The sequence below is a fragment of the Pelodiscus sinensis genome, chromosome 3 (genome assembly GCF_052426305.1).
Source record: "Pelodiscus sinensis isolate ZL-2025 chromosome 3, ASM5242630v1, whole genome shotgun sequence".
Taxonomy (NCBI): domain Eukaryota; kingdom Metazoa; phylum Chordata; order Testudines; family Trionychidae; genus Pelodiscus; species Pelodiscus sinensis.
In genome coordinates, this window is record NC_143054.1 from 8,246,202 (window position 1) to 8,269,349 (window position 23,148).

General features: G+C 51.2%; 1 protein-coding gene across 2 annotated transcripts in view; it reads right to left on the reverse strand.

The window, feature by feature from the left end:
• The window catches only part of ADCY3 (adenylate cyclase 3), a 112,209-nt gene extending 90,926 nt beyond the window's left edge, over positions 1–21,283 (reverse strand). The window contains exons 1-2 of one of the 2 annotated variants that reach the window (XM_075923299.2): positions 20,713–21,283; positions 19,098–20,559 (exon numbers count right to left, since the gene is read on the reverse strand). In XM_075923299.2, coding sequence (XP_075779414.2) covers positions 19,098–19,772 — 675 coding nt within the window. In that variant the 5' untranslated portion in view covers positions 19,773–20,559; positions 20,713–21,283. Of the gene's footprint in view, positions 1–19,097 lie in introns of both variants that reach the window. The other variant, XM_075923298.2, reaches the window with a different exon arrangement.
• Positions 21,284–23,148: the final 1,865 nt, after the last annotated feature.

Consider the following 23,148-nt stretch of genomic DNA (forward strand, 5'->3'; position numbering starts at 1 on the left):
ACTAATTTAAAAACCCACAAAAAGCACTCCTTTGGTGGGATGATGCTATATATCCTTCCACTCTGACAAATAGTTCCTGCCAAAAGGAGAAATGAAATAGCAAGGAGAAGGCTGGAAATGCCTTATCTCTAAAACTATGAACCTATTCACATTGGAAAATATACATACAAAATGATGAGGTCTAGATAAGCTGTCACCAGACAAGAAAGAGATGATCCTTGAGTCATTGTGGATAGTTTTTTTGAAAACATCTGTTCAATGTGAAGCAGCAGTCAAAGAAAAGCTAAAGGAGTGTTAGGAATCATTAGGAAAGGTAATAATAAGGTACAGAAAGATAATCAAACAGACAATATCATAATGCCACTATAGAAATCCACAGTACACCCACACCTTGAACACGGCATGCCGTTCTGGTGGCCCCAGCTAAAAAATATATGTATATTAGAAGTGGGAAAAATACAGAGACAGGCAACAAAAATAATTAGGGTAATGGGATAGCTTCCATATGAGGAGAGATTAACGAAGACTGAGACTGTTCAGCTTGAAAAAGAGACGACTAAGGCCTGGGATATGACAGAGGTCTATAAAAACATGATAGGTAAGGAGAAAGTGAATAAGGAACTGTTATTTACTCCTTCACAATACACGAATCAGGGGTCACCCAAGGAAATCAACAGGCAGCAGATTTAAACCAAACAAAAGGAAGTACTTCTTTACCCAGACACAGTTAACCTGTGGAACTCCTTAGCAGGGGATGCTGAATGACTATTAGGCAAGATAGTCAGGGATGCAATCCCATGCCCTGAGCATCCTAAGCCTCTAATTACCAGAAGCAGACAACAAGAGGATGGATCACTCAATAATTGCCCTGTTCTGTTCTAAAGAGGTAAAATTCCATTTAATCAGTTAACTGGTTAAACATTACAGCTCCTGGCCCCACAGGGCTGCCGGCTCCCAGCCACCAGCCCTGCAGGGCTGCTGATTAACTAACCCGTTCATATCCCTATTCTGTTTGTTTCCTATGGAGCACCTGGCACTGGCCATTGTTGGAAGACAGGACACTGAGCTAGAAGGACTATGGTTCTGGCCCATTATGGCCATTCTTATGTTATGCTCTTACTCCTCACATTCACTGTAAACTCTGCTTTACATACTCTGCTCCCCCGGCAGTGAGCCCAGCTGCCCTTTCAATAGCCACCTATTGGTCCAACAGTCATCCATGTTCTATTATAAACGTTAATCGGGGATTACTGAGCAGCTCCTGATCCAACATGGAGTCAAAAGTGTTGCAAAGAGCCATAAACAACTGCAGACTAGGCAGCTTGGCCCATTAAGAGGAAGGAGGGTATGTCTACACTACAGCGCTAATTCTAACTAACTTATTTCGAATTAGTTAATTCGAACTAAGCTAATTCGAACTAACGCATCCAGACTAAAAAACTAGTTCGAATTAGCGTTTTGCTAATTCGAACTAGCATGTCCACATTAAGTGGACCCTGAACCGGGGTTAAGGATGGCCGGAAGCAGTGCCGGCAGGGCATCAGATGAGGACTTAGAGCGTGGAGATGCTGTCTCAGGCTAGCCGAGGGCTGTGCTTAAAGGGACCCGACCCCCACCCCGGACAGACAGTTCTCAGGGGTACCCCGCTTGCAAAGCAGTCCTGGCTTGGAGTGCCCGGAGTACCCACACTGGGCACATCACAGCACTCAGCCATCAGACCGGCTGCACTTACCGCAGGCTGCCATCTGGGGGGAGGGGGAATTGGGGGGCTGCAGGAGAGCTTCCACCCCCAGAAGCCCGCAGAGCCAGCCCAGTCCTCCCCATCGGGGGCTCGTACCCCATTCCTCCCTCACCTCCTTCCACTTACCCTTCCCTAGCCCCCCTTCCTGATGTACAAAATAAAGAAAACGTGTGTTCAAAAATAGAATCTCTCTTTATTGAACAAAACTCGGGGAGACTGGGAAAAGGAGGTGGGAGAGGGAAAGAGAGAGGGTGGGAGAGGGGAGGGCAACTAAAATGATCAGAGGTTTGGAACAGGTCCCATATGAAGAGAGGCTAAAGAGACTGGGACTTTTCAGCTTAGAAAAGAGGAGACGGAGGGGGGATATGATAGAGGTCTATAAAAGCATGAGTGGGGTGGAGAGGGTGCATCAAGAAAAGTTCTTCATTAGTTCCCATAATAGAAGGACTAAAGGACACCAAAGGAAAGGAATGGGTAGCAGGCTTCAAACTAGTAACAGAAAGTTGTTTTTCACAAAGCAAAGAGTCAACCTGTGAAACTCCTTGCTGCAGGAGGCTGTGAAGGCTACAACTAGAACAGAGTTTAAAGAGAAGTGAGATCAAGTGATGGAGGTTGGATCCATGGAGTGCTATTAGCCAGGGGGTAGGAGTGGTGTCCCTGCCCAAAGTTTGTGGAAGGCTGGAGAGGGATGGCACGAGACAAATGGCTTGGTCACTGTCTTCGGTCCATCCCCTCCAGGGTCCCTAGGGTTGGCCGCTGTCGGCAGACAGGCTACTGGGCTAGATGGACCTTTGGTCTGACCCAGGACGGCCATTGTAAGCTCAGGGTCGGGGGTCTCAGTAGACCACCTTGATTTTCATGCACACCTGCTCCTGGGTGGCCAGGCTGGCAGCTCCCCTGCCCTAGACGGCCACTTTCCTGTGCCTAGTGCGGAGGTCGTGGACGAGGTCCACGAAGTTCGCACTAGACCAGGCGGGTGCCCACCTTTTGTGGTCCCGGGCAAGCTCCCGGGAGCCGCCAGCCTGGTCCCGGGAAGAAGGGGAGGGCTGGGGGGCATCGGGTGGGTGGCTCGAGCCGTGCCAGGTGCAGGGTCTGCTAGCTGGGTGCTGGCAGGCTTGCACCTGGCACGGGCACCATAGCCAGCCCGTGCCCTTTTAAGGGGGCCGGGGCCGGGGCCGGGAGGGGGGCAATAGAGTTTCCCTGGTGTTGGCCAGAGTGGCCACCAGGGAAAGCTGGGGAGGGCTAGCCTCCCACTAGTTCGAATTAAGGGGCTACACACCCCTTAATTCGAACTAGTAAGTTCGAACTAGGCTTAATCCTCGTAAAATGAGGTTTACCTAGTTCGAACTAAGCGCTCCGCTACTTCAAATTAACTTCGAGCTAGCGGAGCGCTAGTGTAGCGCCTATGAAAGTTAATTCGAACTAACATCCATTAGTTCGAATTAACTTTGTAGTGTAGACATACCCGGAGATACTTCAAAATTATCTTCTCCCTCCCACAAAAGCTGCCCCTCTGCCCCTTCCACTTTGCCACCTGCCTAATCTTTGTCCACTACCCTGTCCCTCTTGCGTAGGGATATTGTGTGTGCACTGTGGTCCCTCGGGTACAGGGATATCATGTGTGTGGTGGTAATGAGGTCTCAACTCACACATGGGAACTAGCGCACAGTCACAACAGCATTAATGCAGCCAATGTGAACATGGAGTTGTACAATTGGGTCCAAAGTGATCTGAGAACCCAAGCCCTTTCCCCAGCACAGCAAGAGCTCCCTGGGACCTTGCTCAAACCACCTGACCGCTCCATGCCTCAGTTTCCCCACCCATAGCAGGAAATAAGTGACTTGTCTCGTTTCCAAGGGCGCTGGGAGGATTAAAGAGTTGGTGTTTGTCCAGCCCCATAGCAATGCTGAATATTATTAGACATCTTTAGCTTTACTAGGCAGCCTTAGAGATTAAAGCACAAGTGGCCAATTAATCAAGAGAGCAAGTTTTACACATGCTCCCTTCCCTCCATTCCGTCATACCAGTAGCAGCCTTTCAGCACTGGCATTCTCCCTCTGCCCCACATCATGACCACTGGTGCCTCCCAAACACCACGGCTGTGTCTACACTGGCAAGTTTTTCCGGAAAATCATCTGATTTTCCGGAAAAACTTGCCAGCTGTCTACACTGGCCGCTTGAATTTCCGGAAAAGCACTGACGATCTCATGTAAGATCATCAGTGCTTTTCCGGAAAATCTATGCTGCTCCCGTTCGGGCAAAAGTCTTTTTCCGAAAGACTTTTGCCCGGAAGGGCCAGTGTAGACAGCATAGTTCTGTTTTCCGCAAAAAAGCCCCGATCGTGAAAATGGCGATCGGGGCTTTTTTGCAGAAAAGCGTGTCTAGATTGGCCACGGACACTTTTCCGCAAAAAGTGCTTTTCCGGAAAAGTGTCCTGCCAATCTAGACGCGCTTTTCTGAAAATGCTTTTAACGGAAAACTTTTCCGTTAAAAGCATTTCCGGAAAATCATGACAGTGTAGACGTAGCCCAAGAGTCCCTTCCAGGCTGCAGAGGGAAAGGGATCACAAAACCCAAGATTCATGGCAGCAAGGGCTCCTGCCAGCCGTCCCTCATCCCCAGGCTCTGAGAGCTGCTCCCAGATCTTTCCGGGGCAAGAGAAGCACAAACACCCAGCCCTCCACCACCCACTTATTATAGATGTCACACCCCAACACACAGGCGAAGGCCCTTTCCTCCTGGCCTGCTGGCTAATGCACAGCCTTTCAGATTTCTGCTCTCCCTCTAAGTCTAAGGACAGGATTAACCTCAGCTGGAGGCAGCATCCCTGACTATCCTTTCTGAATTACATGCACACCTATCCCAAGAGTCCCAAACTAGACCTCTTGGGCTATGCAAGCCCTGTCTGCATTTGCTGCCATGTGGGTTTCCCACGCATCCAAAGTAGGCTGATTCAGGGAAGCAAACAGTCAAAACACAGGTCCCCCTGGGTCTGAGCCCAACTCCTGCTGTGACTCAGGTCCAAACCCTGTTGTTTTACCATGTGGATGCAGCTTGAACCATAGGCCCATGTCCAAAGGTCTGTGTAGAGCAGCATGGATGCCCCAGCATGGCTCTGAGCCCTAGGTCCAGCCACTGTAAATCCAGGTTTTACAGTGCTGTGTGGGGGCACTCAAGCATAGGCTTGGGAACACCGAGTAGGCCTGGGTTTACAATGCAGGGTAGATGTCCTCTCAGAGACTCCAACCAGAACTGGGGCCTTGTTGTACACGTTGCTGTCCGGACCCGATGACGATGAAGACAAAGGGAAGAGGTCCAGGCTGACTCCCAGAGCTGGGAGGCAGAGGGGCTGGCAGGCAAGGGGGAACAGAACCCACTCTTGTCCCCTCTCTGCCCCAGGAGGAGCCAATCTGCTCTGGACCTGGCTCAATACCACACAAGTGGCAGCTCACCCTAACAAGTCCACGGAGTTGGTTTTCCCAGCCAGTACCGCTTGGGAATGGCTGTGCAATGCAGTCGTGCTGGCAGGAGAGGATGGGCGATTCCCAGCGACAGGGAAACCCCCCCCCAACAGAGACTTCTAAGAGGGGAGGGGAGAGAAAGTTTGGGGTGGGGGGAAGGGGCGGCACATCCTCCCAAACACCAGCCACTTGCTATTTTAAACAACTTCCCCATGTTGTCATGACAACTGTTCTAAGGAGGCTCTGTCTGCTCACAAGGCCCGGTGATGTTCTGCAAGCTCCAGGGCTACACAAAATCCACCTCTCCTGGAGAGCTTCTTCTCAAGTACACTTATTATTCACCATCTAAACCCAGAGATATTCAGCCCAGTAGATATTCCTAGCAGAGAGATGCCCAGGATGGGCTTGGCTGGTGGAGTCCTTTCAGGACACTTTAGCAAGATGGAATTTCCCCAGAGGTGAAAGCAACTCAAAATTTCTTATGGGGAATGTCCCGTTGCAACCTGGGTCCTTGCTAGCTCTTTAAATAGCTCCCTGCTGGCTTTTGCCACCACCCAGTCAGCTCTTCCGGGAGCAATACATCAGCTTACTTTCATCTCTGAATTTCCCCCTCCCCCGTCTCTGGGTCTCATTTCTCCATGGACCATCTGAATTCTCCCCTCCCCTGGGTCTCATTTCTCCATGAACCAAGTTGCTCCTGTTCCCTACTACAAGAAATAAGTTGAGCCAAAATGTAACCATCACCAGGTGGATTCAAACCTGGAAACAAAAGCTGTAAAGCTCCTAGGGTTGCCAGGTGTCCGGTTTTGAACCGGACAGCCCAGTATTTGAGCTTTCGGTTCGGGAAACAAATTTTCTAAATAAGATGTAATGTAGATTGTGATGTAATGTCAAGTGTGTCTGGTATTTTTGTTGAAACCATCTGGCAATCCTAAAAGCTCCCGCCTCCCCTGTCCCTCTCCTATTTATTTCCAGTTTTCATATCCTCAACTCATAACTCCGGTCATCTGAAGAAGTGAGCTGTGCCCACGAAAGCATGATACCATCTACGTTTCGTTAGCCTATAAAGTGCTACCAGACCATTTGTTGTTTTGTTCTTATCGCTCGCTGTAAGTGGTCTAAGTGTCTCAACATGGGACAGTGAACCTCACTAAGGCTATGTCTAAACTATGATCCTCTTGCGGAAGAGCAAATGCAAATGGAGCACTCATTTGCATATGTCGCATTCTCATTTGCATTTCCTCTTCCTTTCCCTTTTGTGCAAGGGGTTTTTCCGCAAAAAAAGCACTGTATAGATGGCGCCTTTTTGCACAAAAAAAAACCTTTTGCGCAAGAGCCGTTCTTTCTCAAGCAGTTCTTCCTCAATGGCTCTTGCGCAAAAGGGTTTTTTCGCACAAAGAGGCACCATCTACACAGTGCTTTTTTGCACAAAAACCTCTTGCACACAAGGGAAAGAAAGAGGAAATGCAAATGAGAGTGTCAGATGCAAATGAGCACTCCATTTACATTTGCTCTTCCGCAAGAGGATCGTAGTTTAGACATAGCCTAAGTGTGTGGGTTACAAAAGCACAGAATTTGTGCTGCCCTCGAGGAAGGTTATCACAAAATAAATAAATCCCCACTTCTTTTAATGAATCATAGAACACTAGGACTGGAAGGGACCTCGAGAGGTCATTGAGTCCAGTCCCTTGCCCTCATGGGAAAGTCTCATCAAACACGGCTGTATGGCAAGCAGTCCAGAGGAGCTCTTACATTTGTTTTCCTTCTAGGTAAGAAGAGCAGCATTTCTAATTCTCCTCTTGATCACGCCAAAGAGGAATGGAAGAATAAAGCTTAAAGCGAGTGGCCGTCCTTCCTCTGGACTTTGAATCTTCTTCTTGTCCACTAGGGACTGAACACAGACCACCAAACTGTCGTTCCTGACACTCACCACTGACTCGGGCTGGATTCCAAGCTGGGGGCAAGAGGCAACATCCTGCCAAGGATCTCCTGACAGAAGGCAGGGAGGAGAGGGAAGCTACAGAACAGCTAGGAGAGGAGGTACACGGAAGCAGCACTACTGCTACCAACTAGAAAAAAGAAGGCTACACTCCAAGCCTAACCGCAGTGGAAGGGTTTTAGGACACCATTAGCTTAATCCCTGCTAACACCTTTACTTCAGCTCCAGCCACGTTGTCGCACTGCCTGTGGCTCAGGAGGCAGGAAATTCCCTGCTGACGCTGCTTTGGGCTTCACTTACTTAACGCTAAACGCACACAATTAGCTAGAGCTGGCTTTAAAGAGACTGGAAGGAAAGACTAAACACAAACAATCCCCAAGCTGAGACAGGGAGCAGGCAGAGAAACAGAGACAGGGTTAATAACCTCCCTGGTACGACAATACTACAAATATTGACAATACATAACAGGAATACACTGTCCTCATGGAGATGTGCCTAACTGCACTAACTCTGAAGTTGCAGCAGCAGTCCTATTCGTTATCCAGGTCACACACTTCCATCATCCCCCAGATGGGTGGTAATAAAACATTGTAGAGTGATTGTCACTCACAAATGGTGCAGGCAAAATAGCTACAGTGCTGTTCAAGAGGCCACAGTGGTCTGACTTTAGTAATTTGAAGAGACTGCTTGGAACCTTTCTTCGAGCTACTGTAGCAAGTAACATTTCTCTTTAGACATTTTGTTCTAGGAGGAATATTAAAACCTGCAGAACATTAAGGATAATATTTCCAAAAATGCCCAGTGTTTGCCTCTCTCTGCTTCCCCTGAAGCCACTGGGAATCTTGAGATGGGTGTCACTCTGCACGTACTGATATCAGAGAGAGTTCTGGAACCTGTCACAGAGTGTTCACTAGCAACTAGGTGTTAAGAAAAAAAACGTAAGCGTGTTGTATATGCAATATGTGCGGTTTTCCCCCGACCCTCACCCCACCCGTATTATTCTACTGTAGAGAGAGGTTTTGTATGAATACTAATTTGAATTAAAAAAAAAGATCATCACAACTGCACTGTGAGAACACACTGTGGTGTGCTGAAGACGCATGGTAGCATGACAGTCATAGAGCTCCTGCCTTAAGGCAATTGCAGCGTCCAGGAGCCAGATCCTCAGATGGTGTAAGCCAATCTTAGCTGGTGTAAACTGACCACAATAGAGCTGGTTTACACCATATGAGGACCAGGGACAAAATGCCTGTCCTCCAGATGTGGTTAGTTACAACACTGTGTTCCACACATTTTATACTAGCCATGGGATCTGATCCAAAGGCTGTCACTTGACTTGGGATATATAGTTACCTTCCCAACTGAACAGCATCCTAAACTGCTTTATAACCCCCTTCCCCATTGTCAGTCAGCTCTCTGGTCTCAGCAGTGGGATTTGGAGGAGAGGGAAGGAAACTGGTCCACAGCTGAGAGGCCATCCCAAGTATGGGAGGTCAGAAGGAAGAAAGCTTCAAATGGGATCCATCAGAAGTGGCCAGGAGAGAAAATTGAGAGCATCGAAGTGGAGGGGTGGGGATCAGATGTGGAGGCAGACAGGAGTAGATTTATAGAATCATAGAAGAGTAGAACTGCAAGGGACCTCAAGAGGTCATCAAGTCCAGTTCCCTGCCCTCACAGCAGGACCAAGCACGATCTAGATCATCCCTGACAGGTGTTTGTCTAACCTGCTCTTAAATATCTCCAGTGTTAGAGATTCCACAACCTCCCTAGGCAATTTATTCCAGTGTTTAATCACCCTGAGAGTTAGGAAGTTTTTTCTAATGTCCAACCTAAATCTCCCTTGCTGCAATTTAAGCCCATTGCTTCCTGTCCTACCCTCAGAGGCCAAGGAGAACAATTTTTCTCCCTTCTCCTTGTAACACCATTTTAGGTACTTGAAAATTTTTGCAGAGCTTTGAAAGTTAGGAGATACCTGTGATTTTTAGAAGAAACTGGGAAAACGGTAGCAAGAATCAAAGGGCAGAGAGGATCTTAGAAGTGGCATTTGGAATGGCTGGAAAGCATGAGATCTTAAAATTTGAGGACACCAGGGTGGTATTTTTTATTTCTATTAAGATAACACTTAAAGGGAAAATATCCCACTGTGCCAGGCACTGTCCAGACATGACCAACAGACAGGCTCTGCCCTAAAAGCTGACATGGAGTTGCTGGCAAAAGGGAGGAGAAAAAAACCCAGGCCAAGATTGGCTCTCTTAGTTGCTTACAGCAAGGCAACCAAAAATCTATATTTAGCCAATTAACGAAGTGGCCTGGGAACTCTGGGGGGTCATCAAGCGTGACCTCAGGCAGTGCTGACTTCCTGAGTCTGAGACAATGCGCCTGCAAAGGGTGAACTCTTCCCTCCATTTATCTAAATATCGATGTTGACTCTGAGGCCTAATGATGCCTGTTCCAAAGTCAACACTGTTAACACCATTGCAGCTGATCATTTTGGCAGAAGCATACAGCTGTTCTAGGATTCTGAACGGCGCGTGGTTGGTGAACTTCTCTTTTGCCTCCTCCTTTCAGTCTGACCAGTTGGGAACACAATCTATAGAGGTTCCACCTTCTAAACATGGACTAGTCTCTGGGCCTGCCCCTGCAGGATTATAACACACATGGACATACGCAGTGGCAGCAGACAGTTCCAAGCCTTTGATGTGGGATGGAAGAAGGCAGAAAGGAGAACCCTATGGGCAGTGTCCCGTAAGCTGTGCACTCATGTGCCCACTCCGGACAGATTCAAATGCCATCTAGCTGATTAGCAGAGTACCCACTTTTAGGTGTCTTGTTTCTGTTGGTGGTGCACATTCACACATGCCTCAGTACCCATAAAATTTATTCTGCACGTGCATGGAAAAGATTAGAGGAAACATTGCCAATGGGTCCCTCTGTTTATATTCCAGGGACCTCTCATTAGAGAGGGACCAAGCTTGTTGTATTATATAAGAGCCTCTGCCACCCACCGTTTCTGGTAAAACCACCTCATCCAAAACTCTCTGCGAACTCAAGATTTTTTGAGATTTGACTCACATTCTCTTTTTTCCTCCTCCATTCTGTTTCATTCCTCAGGCTGCCCCAGGACCTCCAGGCTGCTCTTGGGTCTGCAAGCACCAAGACAGCATAAAAGAGGCCACACAACAGCCCAGCCTCCCAGAGGTTGGATCCCATGGCAAGAGATCTGGAGAGCATTTGACTTTCTCCTACCTACTGGACCTACCTGGTTCTTCAAGCAGTATCTATCTATCCTCACAATACCCGTGAGAGGCAAGGCAGAGCTATTATCCCTACAGCTGGGAAACTGAGGCACAGAAACTACAAAGTGGTTTGCCCAAAGTCACTCTGGGAGTCTGTAGCAGAGCCTGGCATCCAGCTAGTGCAGTAACCACTAGGCCAGTGATTCCCAATTTTATTTGGCCACAGAACCCTTTCAAACTCAAAAGAATTTTGTGGAACCCCTAATAGCATTCTTATATATGGAGCTGAAAAAGTAGACCACAAATAAGTAAGGATAATAATAAACAAATGCTAAACAAGGTCATGAGATCAACACAAATGAAAATTGGTTTCAATCAAATTCATAAATGCTTAATATTTATTATTATTATTTTAATAATATCATGTTATTGTAATGGAATTTTCTCGCGGAACCCTTATTTTCACTTCACGGAACCCCAGGGTTCCCCGGAACACCATTTGGGAAACACTGCACTAGGCTGTCCATCCTTCCAGCTTTCTTACTGGAACCTGAAGTCTGATCCCGTGCTGAGGTTCATCATTCAAAAGTCTCCTTTTCAGCTAGGTCGTGGCAGAACTTCTTGGCTTTGCTCATTACAGCCTTGCAGCCCAGATTAGAAGTGCTCCAGTGTCACTCTATTAATAGAAACACCCTCCAGGAATCACACAACTGTCTTTAATAATAAAAGCGTATGTTTATTTCTGGACATAATGTTCCTCTTTTCCAGAGTGCAGAGACACAGGCATGCCACGTTGCCAAGGGTTTTCTGGCCCCTGTACGCTTTGTACCACATACACGATTAACACAAGAGCACTGACAGGCTGATGCCATGGCGGAGGGTTTGGTTTCGGTGGATGCCTTTGCCTGGAAATCACAGAAATGTATTTGACAGGGCTCAGGCCTGGTCTGATCCAGGGGATTTGCTCCAATTCCACCACGCAGGACGGCTGAACCCTTAGCACGGGCAGAGTTGGGCAGTACTGGCTGGGTTCTTCATCAGGACCATGCACCCAGGGATGAGTTATACATGGTTCTACTCCACAACCGGTCACCGAGTACTGGCAAGCTGGGAAAATCCCCAGGGAATGACAAGGCTTTAAGCCCCATAGGTTTCCATCCTCTTTGTAGAACCCCTTTATTCGGATCTGGAGTATTGCTTCCAATTCTGGGCCCCGCATTACAAAAAGGATGTGGACACATTGGAGAGAGTCCAGCGGAGGGCAACAAAAATGATGAGGGGGCTGGCGCACATGACCTATGAGGAGAGGCTGAGGGATTTGGGCTTATTTAGTCTTCAGAAGAGAAAAGTGAGGGGGGATTTGAGAGCCAGGTTTCAACTACCTGAAGGGGGGTTCCAAAGAGGATGGAGAGAGGCTGTTCTCAGTGGTGGCAGATGACAGAATGATGAGCAACGGTCTCAAGTTGCAGCGAGGGAGGTCTAGATTGGGTAGTAGGAGAAACTAATTCCTTAGGAGGGTGGTGAAACACTGGGATGGGTTCTTCAGGGAGGTGGTGGCATCTCCATCCCTAGAGGCTTTTAAGTCCAGGCTTGGCTAAAAATCATCCTGGCTGGGTTGATTTAGTTGGAGTTTGTCCTGACTTGGGCAGGGAGCTGGACTCGATGGCTTCCAGAGGTCTCTTCCAACCCTAGGATTCTATGTATCTTTTCTTAGCCCACACATCATATCCCTTTAACAGGGTTAGAACCCTCCATTAGAAGCTATTTAGTTAAGGTGGCTCTCCTTTCCACCGGACAGTCATGCCCATTTAGAGACCACTCTCCTGACATCTCTTTCTGGTCATCCCATCATGAGGCTGGTCCTAGCCACTGCCGGATGATTTGAAGACAGGTCCCATGTGCTCTTCAATGGGTCGGCAAGACACATGGACGCATAGGCAAAGGGGAGAAACAGGACAAGCCGGAGCATGCGATCCATTAGAGCACCATGGAACCTGGGACAAAGCCATGCTAAAGACACACCTAGGGGTATGTCTACACTACAGCATTATTTCGAAATAACGCGTCGGGACACAAAATGCAATTCGAAATAGCGTTCTGCTATTTCAAAATAGCGCGTCTGCACTGATAGGACACTGAATCGCATTTAAGGCCGGCCGGAACCGGTTCTGGCAGGGCATCAGGTCAGGAGTTATCTTCTGTGGCTGCTGCCTGAGGCTATCTGAGACCTGTACTTAAAGGGACCCCCCGACCCCTCCCCCCCCCGACAGCCGGTTCTAAGAATGTGCTGCCTGCTTGCTTCCTACTTTGCTGAGGGACAGCAAAGCATTTTTTTCTTTGCGTGCTCTATTTACCCTCACTCAGGACACCACAGCACTCTGCAACATGAAGCCGGAGCCGCCCCTGGGCACTCTGGTGCTTCCCCTGGATGTGTTGCTGCGAGCCTGGCAGCACATTCTGCAGGCAGTAACAATCTCCCTGGTGTGCCCCACTGGGGGCTTGTGCCTCATTCCTCCCTCACGTCCTTCCTGCTGTACAATAAAAGACACATGTTCTTTACAACAAAGCCTCTTTATTGAACAAAACTGGGGGCGGGGGAGAATGAAACTGAGGTGAGACCGGGGAAAGAAGGTGGGAGAGGAGAGGAAGGAGGGTGGGAAAGGGGAGGGGGAAACCTGGGAGGAGGGAGCTGGCAGGGGGAGGCAAGGGGAGGAAGGGGGAGGAGAAGCTCAGGGCTCAGGGTTGGGGGTCTCACCAGCCCAACTGTCTCCCAGCACCGCAGGTGTGGGGGCTTCAGCATCCCTGGGGGTGTGCGAAGGGTGGGGAGGAAGAAGCGGGAGCAGGAGAAGGAGTGGGAGGAGGAGCGGTAGCTGGGGAGGCAGCAGGGGCTGGAACAGCAGGAGGCAGCAATCCCTGCCCCAGGGTCGATGACCACCTGGGGGGCATGGACCGTTCTGCCCCCCAGGATGTGGTCCATGGCATGAAAATAGGGGCAGGGGTTTGGGTCTGCCCCTGGTTGGGAGCTGCCCTCTGTGGCCCTGCCATATGCCTGCTGCAGCTCCGTGATTTTCATGCAAACCTGATCCTGGGTTCACATGTGGCCTTTAGTGGCCAGGCTGGCTGCCATCCGCCTGTAGACAGTTGCGTTCCTCTGTTTAGTGCGGAGATCATGGACGTTGGAGGCATCCCCCCAAACCTGAATTAGGTCCCTGATCTCCGCACTGGACCAGGCAGGCGCCCACCTTTTCCGGCCCCTGGCAGGCTCCTAGGAGCTGGCAGACTGGTCCTGGGGAGCGGTGGAGGGCTGGCTGGCACTGGCTGCCTGGCTCGTTCTGGAGTCACTGGGTCAGGTGCAGCGACTGCTGGCTCTGGGCTGACAGGCTTGGAGCTGGCACCGGCACTGTGGCCAGAGTCTACCCCTTTAAGGGCTGTGGGGAGTGGGGGAGGGAGAGGAGTTTTCTTGGTTGTGTCCAGAGTGGCCACCAGGCACCCTGGGAAGGGCTGGAGGCCCCCTATTCGAAATAAGTCTCTGCACAGCGCTTATTTCGAAATAGTAATTTCGAAATTGGCGCTATTCCTCATGGAATGAGGTTTGCCAATTTCGAAATAGCCGTGTGGCTGTGTAGATGCTGGTAAAGTTATTTCGAAATAACGGCTGTTATTCTGAAGTAACTTTGCTGTGTAGACATACCCTCAGAGCTCAACATTACCAGTGCCTCCATGATGCAAACAAACAACTCTACTCAGAATTGAACAGCGCTCCAGACTCTACTAGCCTCAAACAAGAGAACATACTGCCTACTGGACAAAACAGACTAACAAATCCCACACCAAGCTGGATTACTACAGAACCCTTCAAAAATGCAATACACAGATACCTTATTTCAGCAGAAGGTGTAAAATACTGTCAAACTCTTCCCCTACAGGGAATCCATAGGTACAAACCGGAAATAAAAGCCAGGCAACTTAGGGCCCCAGGAAAGCCCAGAAGGAAAGAGCTATGTGGTGTGTGGAAGAGAAACTGACTTTGAAAGACATTTTGCAACATAGTTCTTGGAAAGAGGCATATGGATCCTGCTAAGAAGCAAGGAAGGGAAACAGTGTGTAACTTGGGAAGAAAGAAAAGTACTGTAAACCAGACTCACGATACATGGCAACCAGCACCACATCTGAAATGGCCAGCGATTCAAAATGGATGTGTTAGGGCTGGGGGAAGGTTCTAAGATTTGTAGTGTTGTTGTGGGGAGAAGGTCTTGTGATGAAGGCAAGGGACTGAGAGGCTCCTGGGATCTGGGTCCCCAGCTCTGCCACATATTCCTGTGTGCCCTGGGCAAGTCATTTAATCTCCCTGTTCCTCAATCCTCTAGCTGTAAAATGGGGATAATACTCTATTTTATCTGCTAAGACTATAGGCTTTAGGAGACAGGGTCCTTTACTGTACATCCAGGACCTGAACTGATAGATCCGGGATCTCAGCCAGAGTGTCTACATGCTAATAATAAGTATGTCTATTTTAAATGGGTTTTTAGTTTTAATTTGTCACAAGGAGACATGTATGGGTCTGAAACAGACATGTTCTGGGCCTCTCCTTGTATTGCAGTTCCTGAAGCATACTCACACCAGAAGGCCCAACTTCTTATTTTGGCTGCATAAATGGCATCCCATACCAATACTGAGCTATTTGGCTCAATCACGTTCCCAAGCTCTGGGTTACTCGTTACTATTTCGAAAGCCACACCCAGACACAGTCACTGGATATACTGTGAACACATGATGCATCGTTTGTCGTCATGCCGATTAGGGATGTAAAATCCCGGTTCATCAGTTAACCGGTTGAATGTTAGGTTGGCCGTGCTGGACCTGGGAGCTGGCTTTGCTGGTTCCCAGCCCCTGCCAGAGCAGCCCCTGTCTACAGGGCGCCTGGGCTCCCCACAGACAGAGGCTGCTTGAGATGAGAGCCATTCCTGTCCACAGTGAGCTCGCTGTGGGGCTGAAGCAGCCCCGGTAACCATTACCTATTTCAGGTGATACCAACCAGGTAACCGATTAACCTTTCAAATCCCGAATGCCGATAAAGTGATTGACAGTGTGGCAGGAAAGAGCTGTTCAGTCTAGTGCACTGGTCAATTTATACTTGCCCAGTGCAGATTTCTATTAGCAGGATGGGGATTTAGTTAGAGGGGTATTGAGGATTTCTTATAAAGGATGCCCCAATAGGCACGTCTAAGGCAGTTAGAGAATGGTGAATACTATTGTTCCAGTTGCCTGACACTGAGTCTAAAATCTCTTGAACCAAATTCATTTTCTCATGTAAAAAAACCCATTGACTTCACTGAGGTTACAGCAGGGATGAATTTGTCCCCTGATGTTAATAGGCACCTAATGGTCTTTAAACCACCAGCGCTATACAGCTGTTCCTAGGGCAAAAGCTTGACACTGTATTATCTCTACCTCTTGGCAGTATTTGTTTAGATTATCCTGCCAACAAAGAATTGCTGGGTTGAACTGTTAAACAAGTAACCGTCTTGTTAAAAGGTTTTCTAAGAAGGTGGCAACACTCTCAGACATGCTCACACTCTTCCACACCCTGCCTCTGCTTTGTTGCCAAAAGAGCAGTTCTACCCGTTGGTCGGACTCACACAGTGACGCCTGTCTCACACACCAGAGTCCGGTTACCCCCTTGGACATCCCTAGAACAGCTGTGTTAAAACATTCCCCGAAAACCTGAAACAAGAGGAGAGAGCCCATCGAGCGCAACTCATAACCAAATGTGCCCTTGCAAACAGCTGAGACCATTCAAGAATGGGTGAAACTCCTTCAGAAAAGGACCAAGGCATGATGAGGGAAGCATCACAGACATCAGATGCAATGCCATGACTAGGTGATGACTGCAGAAACCACAGAGATACAGATGCTAAGGTATTGGACAGAATTCTTCCCACTGGAAAAGTCACGGGAAAGTGGGTATGCCTGATATGAGACCACAGGCCATTACTGTGATGTGAATTGTGTATCAGTGCAGGGGCAGAGTGGTTAGCGAGCACAGAGATGTGCTCCCCACATTGGGAGATGTGGGGTTCTATTCCTTTCTCTGTCACTGACTTGCTCCTGGGCCTTGGTCAAGTCCTGCAGCTGCTGATTTTCCACCTGGAAAACAGGCGTAATGCTACTTACCATCCCTTTAAGGAGAGTCGAACTCCTCATATGACAAACACTAAGGAAGGGCAAAATATGGCCCTTGAATCACACATCAGCCCATCCTGATTAATACTGCTGCATTGGAAGCCTGATCCTACAGAAGCCAATGAGAGCGGGATCTAGCCTACAACAAACTCTGCTCTTACAAGCAAGTGCTAAAAACTCATTATCTGCTAAGAGCTGATGCAAAGCACAACACAAGGGAAGCCATTTGCAGTGCACAGTAACAGCAAGTTTCACTAGGCCTACAAAACCCAGAGCTATACTATGTATTTTTGAGCATCATGTCCTGGCACCTTACCTTGTAATTACCTATTTACCCATAGTCAGAAGTTCGGCACTCTTGGCCTTAAATTTTCAAGCACCTAATGAATTTGGGGGCTTTAGTTTCCGGGGGCTTTAGTTTCCAGGGGCTCGACCTGAAACCCCTTAAAAGGAGCCTGACTTGCACATGGTGGATGCTTTGCATTTTCTGAGGATCTGATACCTCACAATTCAATTCAATCACAATCTGAAACCACCGAGGGGCTTTGAAAATAAAGGTCTTTTTGACCCTCATTCCTCTGCAGAATGCCCAACAGAGAACGCTAAGTGGGCAGCAGAATAGACGTCACTGCTGGTCCAGTGTAAGCAGGAATTGGCTCAGCTAGAAGCCAGAGACTAGACTGAGTTAGAGCATTACTAAAAAATCATCACATTAGAGCAGATTTCTTTCAGGAGTCTTGCCTTTACCGAAAGAGGTCGGGGACACAGCCTGTTCCCACTGATCTAACTCCTAGCGCAGGAGTGGGAAACCTATGGCCCAGAGGCCAAATCCAGCCCTTGGCTTGCTTGGATCTGGCCCCCGAGGCTCTGGGCTACCCCCCATCCAGACCCCACTCCCCCACTTCACTCCGGCACCCCCTCTGCTGCTGCACTCTCCCACCAAGACCTTCTGCCCCAATCTCCAGCTCACTCCTGCATGCTCCCTCCCTGCCAGATCCCACACTCCAACTATGCTTCTCCACCCTATCTCCTGCTCATCCCCAGCCCACTCCTACCACCTTCCCAGACGCCCCCCAACCCACTCGTAAACTCTCCCACCCAGAGCCCACAGCCCGAGCCCCCTTCCTGGCAGCCCTCTCCCACACACTTGAACCCCTCATTTTGGACTCTCCTCCAGAGCCATCGGGACCCACAAAAACTACTAGTCCAGGTCCCCCTAGGCTCTGGTGTGTGAGGAGAATGTGGGGAGTGTCTTTCTGCTCTCAGGCGGGGGTCATGTCAGTGAGGTGTTGGGTGGTGGTTGTTGTTTTCTGCGGTGTCCCCCTGATTTTTCTGTGGGTCAGTGGCCCCCGACCCAAACAGGTTTCCTGCTCCTGTCCTAGTAGCACCCTTGGTCACTGGAATAGTGGATGTCCACTTTTCTGGTGGGAGCCCCCATCTTGTGTTGGATGAGAAAATGGGCAGTTCTTGGCCCTCACAGCAGGTCTGGTACAGCTGCTGCCCTACCCGACTATGCAAATTCCAGCTGCTTTTGGGCAAGCTGGAGGCACACAGTGCTAGGGCATCTGTGTTTATATGTTCTCTAAGCTAGTTTAATAACCCTGGCAGCCATTTAGGAGGCCAAAAGAGTGTGAGGTCTGGGCTTCTCCTGGCATGTCTGACTGCCACCCTAACACCCCAGGAATAAGTAAACAAGCGAAGAAAGCACCAGACTGGGAGTGAGGGTTCCGGCCTCAACTCCGCCACCAACACACAGTGTGACCTTGGGCAAGTCACTTCCTTGCCCTGAGCTTCTGTTTGCCCAGGGGCAGAATGAGGAAAAAGATACTCCCCCAGTTTGTGACATCCTCGGGGGTCTTTGGATGATCCATACGCACAAATGGACAGTGCCCACCCCAGATGATTTCATTCTCTGTCGGCATTGTTAAAATGCCCGTCACCATGATGGGTAGGGGCCTAGAGTGTCATGCACGGGGCACAGCGGGCAGCCAGCAGGTGCTGGGGGAATTGTGTGATGCTTTATTGCGTAGAATAGCCCTAGCTACTGTTACCAGTGGCTATATTTGTTCTAGCAGGAGCTGGGGAACAGGAGGTGGTGTCTGATCCTCTGAATAATTGCTAGGGAGCCTGGCTCAAGAACTACTGCTCTCTGGACAACGCCATCCCCTTATCTCAAGCCTAGGTGCAAAGGGCTGGGAGGTTGTGTAGGAGAAGTCCATGGTGTTTAAATGTCCCTCACGTGGAAAGACAGACCCAAGGTCTGACCTAGTATTGCTGGCAACACCAGTGAGGTACACGCTGTTCTGGATCAAGCTGCCATCCTGGCCCAGTTCAACATAAGTACAGGCTGCCTTACTGCCTCACACGGGGAGCCTGCAAAATGGGTGTCTGGAGCCTTCCTTCCTCTTTACCCATCCCTGAAGGTCAGTTACGTACGAAACATCACCCCAGCCCACATTCTGGGCCCACCAACCTCCTGTCCTTCACAGGCTCCTTCCCACTGGCCTACCTCCGCCTCAGGACCACGGCTCTCCTTACCTCCCGTAGCAAGGTCCCTCCATTGATGGAATCCTGCCGCTGCTGAGCGATGGTGACCCCCAGCACCAAGGTGTGGATGCCACAGGAGACAGCCGAGATGAGCACGATGGGCGTGAGACGGAGGGGCAAGGTGATGAAGAAGGAGAAGATGAAGAAGGCCTGCCAGCCCACTGTGTCACTGGCCTGGTGGAAATGGGCAAAGTTGAGGCCTAGGTAGCAGAATATCTGGGCGGCGATGAGAATCCAGAGGATGTAGGGCATAAATCTGCGGGTGATGCGGTCCGGCAGGAGCCCGTACTTGCATAGGACGAAGAGCAAGATCTGGGCGGCCAGGCCTACTGAGGCCACCACGATGGTGGCCAGCTTGTCCGTGGTGTAGAGCACAGCGCACATGACGATGACGTAGCAGTCGAAGAGGGCGGCAAAGACCACCAGCACCAAGAGGGTCTCGTGGCGCTGCCGCCGGAAGTACGTCTGGTATAGATTCTCCAGGGACTCCGGGGCGAAGGTGAGCCGCATGAAGCGTGGCAAGCAAAGGCACGAGCCCGAGTTCCTGACGGTCACCTCATGGGTCCGGCCCACCCCACGTTCGGGGTCGGAGGGCAGGCTAACCGAATAGTCAGCAGAGTACTCGGCAGAGTATTCCGGCTCGGTGAAAGCCCTGTTCCCAGGCATTCTGCCTGCCCACTTTTCCCTGCCAACCCTTGGAGAACTGGTCCTGTCTACGCCAACGGTTATGCCGATGGAGCTCTGGCTCCCATTTACCTCAGGGTAACCAAAAGGCGAGGGCAAGGAGGCAACAGCAATGGCATCTCGGTTCTACACCCCTCCTCCCCAAACCCACGTCCTCCTCAAGCCAGATGTTCCAATCGGAAACCCAGGCGCCAAATGGGGGAATGTGCCAATAGCCAACGGGGAGTCTCCACTGCCTCCCCCTGTGCTGCAGCTGTCAACTGGCTGCTCTGTAACACCCCTGCCGGTCCCACTCACGCCCCTCTCAAATGTCACCAAAAATCAGATTAAATGTAACGAAAAAATTGGCTGGGCTCCAAACAAACAGAATCACGAGCTGCAACTAGCAACTCCAACCACCCAGCTCCCTCCAGCCGCTCCCCACTCCTAATCAAAACAGCTTTTCAAATACAAAAGACACATGCACCTCCCCAGATCTAATTAGCAGAGAAGCCAGAGTTTGGGGTGTCTCTCCTCCTTTCCCGTCCCAATTTTTTCCCTTTTGGTCTTCTCGGGACTGCCTGTCCCCAGCAACCATTTGCAAATTGAACCCCGGGAAGATATTCCTCAATGCACGGGGGTCTCAAGTCCCTGAATCACGCCTGCTCCCCCCTGCACATGGGGGCCAAGAAATAAACAGCATTGGCCGGCCATTGCATGCACCTTGTGGGGCTTTGATTCTCATCCAGCTGTTAACAGGAAGGGAGGAAGGTTTGTATCCAGATGTTGCCTACAAAAAAAAAAAAAAAAAAACGTGTGGGGGGAAGGACAGTCAGCAGAAGAGGCACCAATCTGTCCAAACTGTTGTTTTCAGCTCCCTCATCACTCCGGATGGCCCTTTCCCTGGCCTTGGCACTGGACAAGGCCAGCTCTTCCCTCTCACCATCAGTGCAGACAGGAACAGAGGCGGGGAAGAGTCTTCAGCTCCTTTGGTTTAGGCCTCCTTGAAATTCAAGCTAGGCTGGTGGGAAATGGTCGTCTCCTTCCCCGGGAGAGTGCAGGCGTGGGTAGACCCTGGACGCCCCGCGGTGCCGCTACGATCCCCTGCCAGTCTCCTGTTTGCTCTGCCTTCGGTTCGCTCCCGGGCAAGCCCGGAGGAGAAGCCGGACGGGTGGCAGAGTCCAAGCGAAGCAGCCGTCTCTTTAAGAGCGGAGCGCCCTTCTCAGCAGAAAACCCCCGTCAGCGCGTCTCCTCTGCCGCTGGATCCTCTGCCCATCCATCTTCAGCCTTCCTCCCTTTGCATCCCTGCTCCACGCCCAGCCGCGGGTGCCTTGGGAAGCCAATGCCGCGATGGAAGGTGAAGGGGGGGGGGGGAGGCTGAGGGTTGTGTCGGTGGCAAGTCCCTTCTCCCCCCCGGGAAGCCCCACAGGGTGTCTTGCTGGAGTCTGTGCGCAGAGGCGGGCTGGGAGCGGATCCGTCAAGCACCGGCACCCGGCGAACACACGAGGGAGGGGGCGGGGGAAGGGGCGTAGCTTGAAATTATGGAAGGGAAAATAAAATCAAACAAGTGCAGGGCTGGCACACACACGTGCACGCACGCGCCCGCCCACCAGCTGCTGCGCGGTGCAAGGGTCTCTCCCCCGGCACACGCGCTGTCGGGGGGGGGGGGCTGCCACGGGTACTCCGCTGAAGACAACTTTATTATGCGGGGGGGGGGGGCTCGTGACAATGAGGAAGGGGGTGGGTCGGGGAAGCCCCTTCTCCTCCTCCCCCCCCACACACAGAAGGGGGGCCCCGCCAAGGGGAAGCGAGCTTGCAGCTGCCGGGCGGGCTGTGGCTGCAGGGGGAAGGCTCCCTGCTGCAGCACGGGTGAGCCAAGGGGTAGGGGGGAGAAGTTTGAGCGCTGCCCCCCCCCCCCCCGCAGCTCTCCTCCCCCCGTCCCCCCCGTGCAGGGCTCGCTCTGCAGCCGCCGCGCGATGCCCCCACCCCGGCCCCGTCGCGGGGAGGGGGCTGCGCCTGGCAGCAGAGCGGAGGAGGGGCCGCTGCTGGAGGGGGCGGGCGGGAGCGTGGGGAGGGGCTGGCGCACGATGCAGCGGCAGGGGGTCGCTCGGTGGCGACGCGGGATTTGCCTGGGGGGGGCGCGATGCTGAATTGATGGGGATGGAGGGGAAGCTGGAGAAAAAGCACTGGGTGGGGGCGGGCGGGCTGCAGGGCGGAGGCAGCTGCTTGTGGGAGGGTTGCTGTGTAAGCGGGCCAGGGGAAGCTGAGGCCCTAGGGAAGAAGCTGGGTTGGGGGGGTGGGGAAGATTGCTGTGTGAGCAGGGCGAGAGAAGCTAAGTGCCATAGGGGAGAATGTGGGTTGTGAGGGGGTGGGGGTTTGCTGTGTGGGCAGGGCTAGAGAAGCTAAGTGCCTTAGGGGAGAATGTGGGTTGTGAGGGGGTGGGGGTTTGCTGTGTGAGCAGGGCGAGAGAAGCTAAGTGCCATAGGGGAGAATGTGGGTTGTGAGGGGGTGGGGGTTTGCTGTGTGAGCAGGGCGAGAGAAGCTAAGTGCCTTAGGGGAGAATGTGGGTTGTGAGGGGGTGGGGGTTTGCTGTGTGAGCAGGGCGAGAGAAGCTAAGTGCCATAGGGGAGAATGTGGGTTGTGAGGGGGTGGGGGTTTGCTGTGTGAGCAGGGCGAGAGAAGCTAAGTGCCATAGGGGAGAATGTGGGTTGTGAGGGGGTGGGGGTTTGCTGTGTGAGCAGGGCGAGAGAAGCTAAGTGCCTTAGGGGAGAATGTGGGTTGTGAGGGGGTGGGGGTTTGCTGTGTGAGCAGGGCGAGAGAAGCTAAGTGCCATAGGGGAGAATGTGGGTTGTGAGGGGGTGGGGGTTTGCTGTGTGAGCAGGGCGAGAGAAGCTAAGTGCCTTAGGGGAGAATGTGGGTTGTGAGGGGGTGGGGGTTTGCTGTGTGAGCAGGGCGAGAGAAGCTAAGTGCCTTAGGGGAGAATGTGGGTTGTGAGGGGGTGGGGGTTTGCTGTGTGAGCAGGTCTAGAGAAGCTAAGTGCCTTAGGGGAGAATGTGGGTTGTGAGGGGGTGGGGGGTTGCTGTGTGGGCAGGGCTAGAGAAGCTAAGTGCCTTAGGGGAGAATGTGGGTTGTGAGGGGGTGGGGGTTTGCTGTGTGAGCAGGGCGAGAGAAGCTAAGTGCCTTAGGGGAGAATGTGGGTTGTGAGGGGGTGGGGGTTTGCTGTGTGAGCAGGGCTAGAGAAGCTAAGTGCCTTAGGGGAGAATGTGGGTTGTGAGGGGGTGGGGGTTTGCTGTGTGAGCAGGGCTAGAGAAGCTAAGTGCCTTAGGGGAGAATGTGGGTTGTGAGGGGGTGGGGGTTTGCTGTGTGGGCAGGGCTAGAG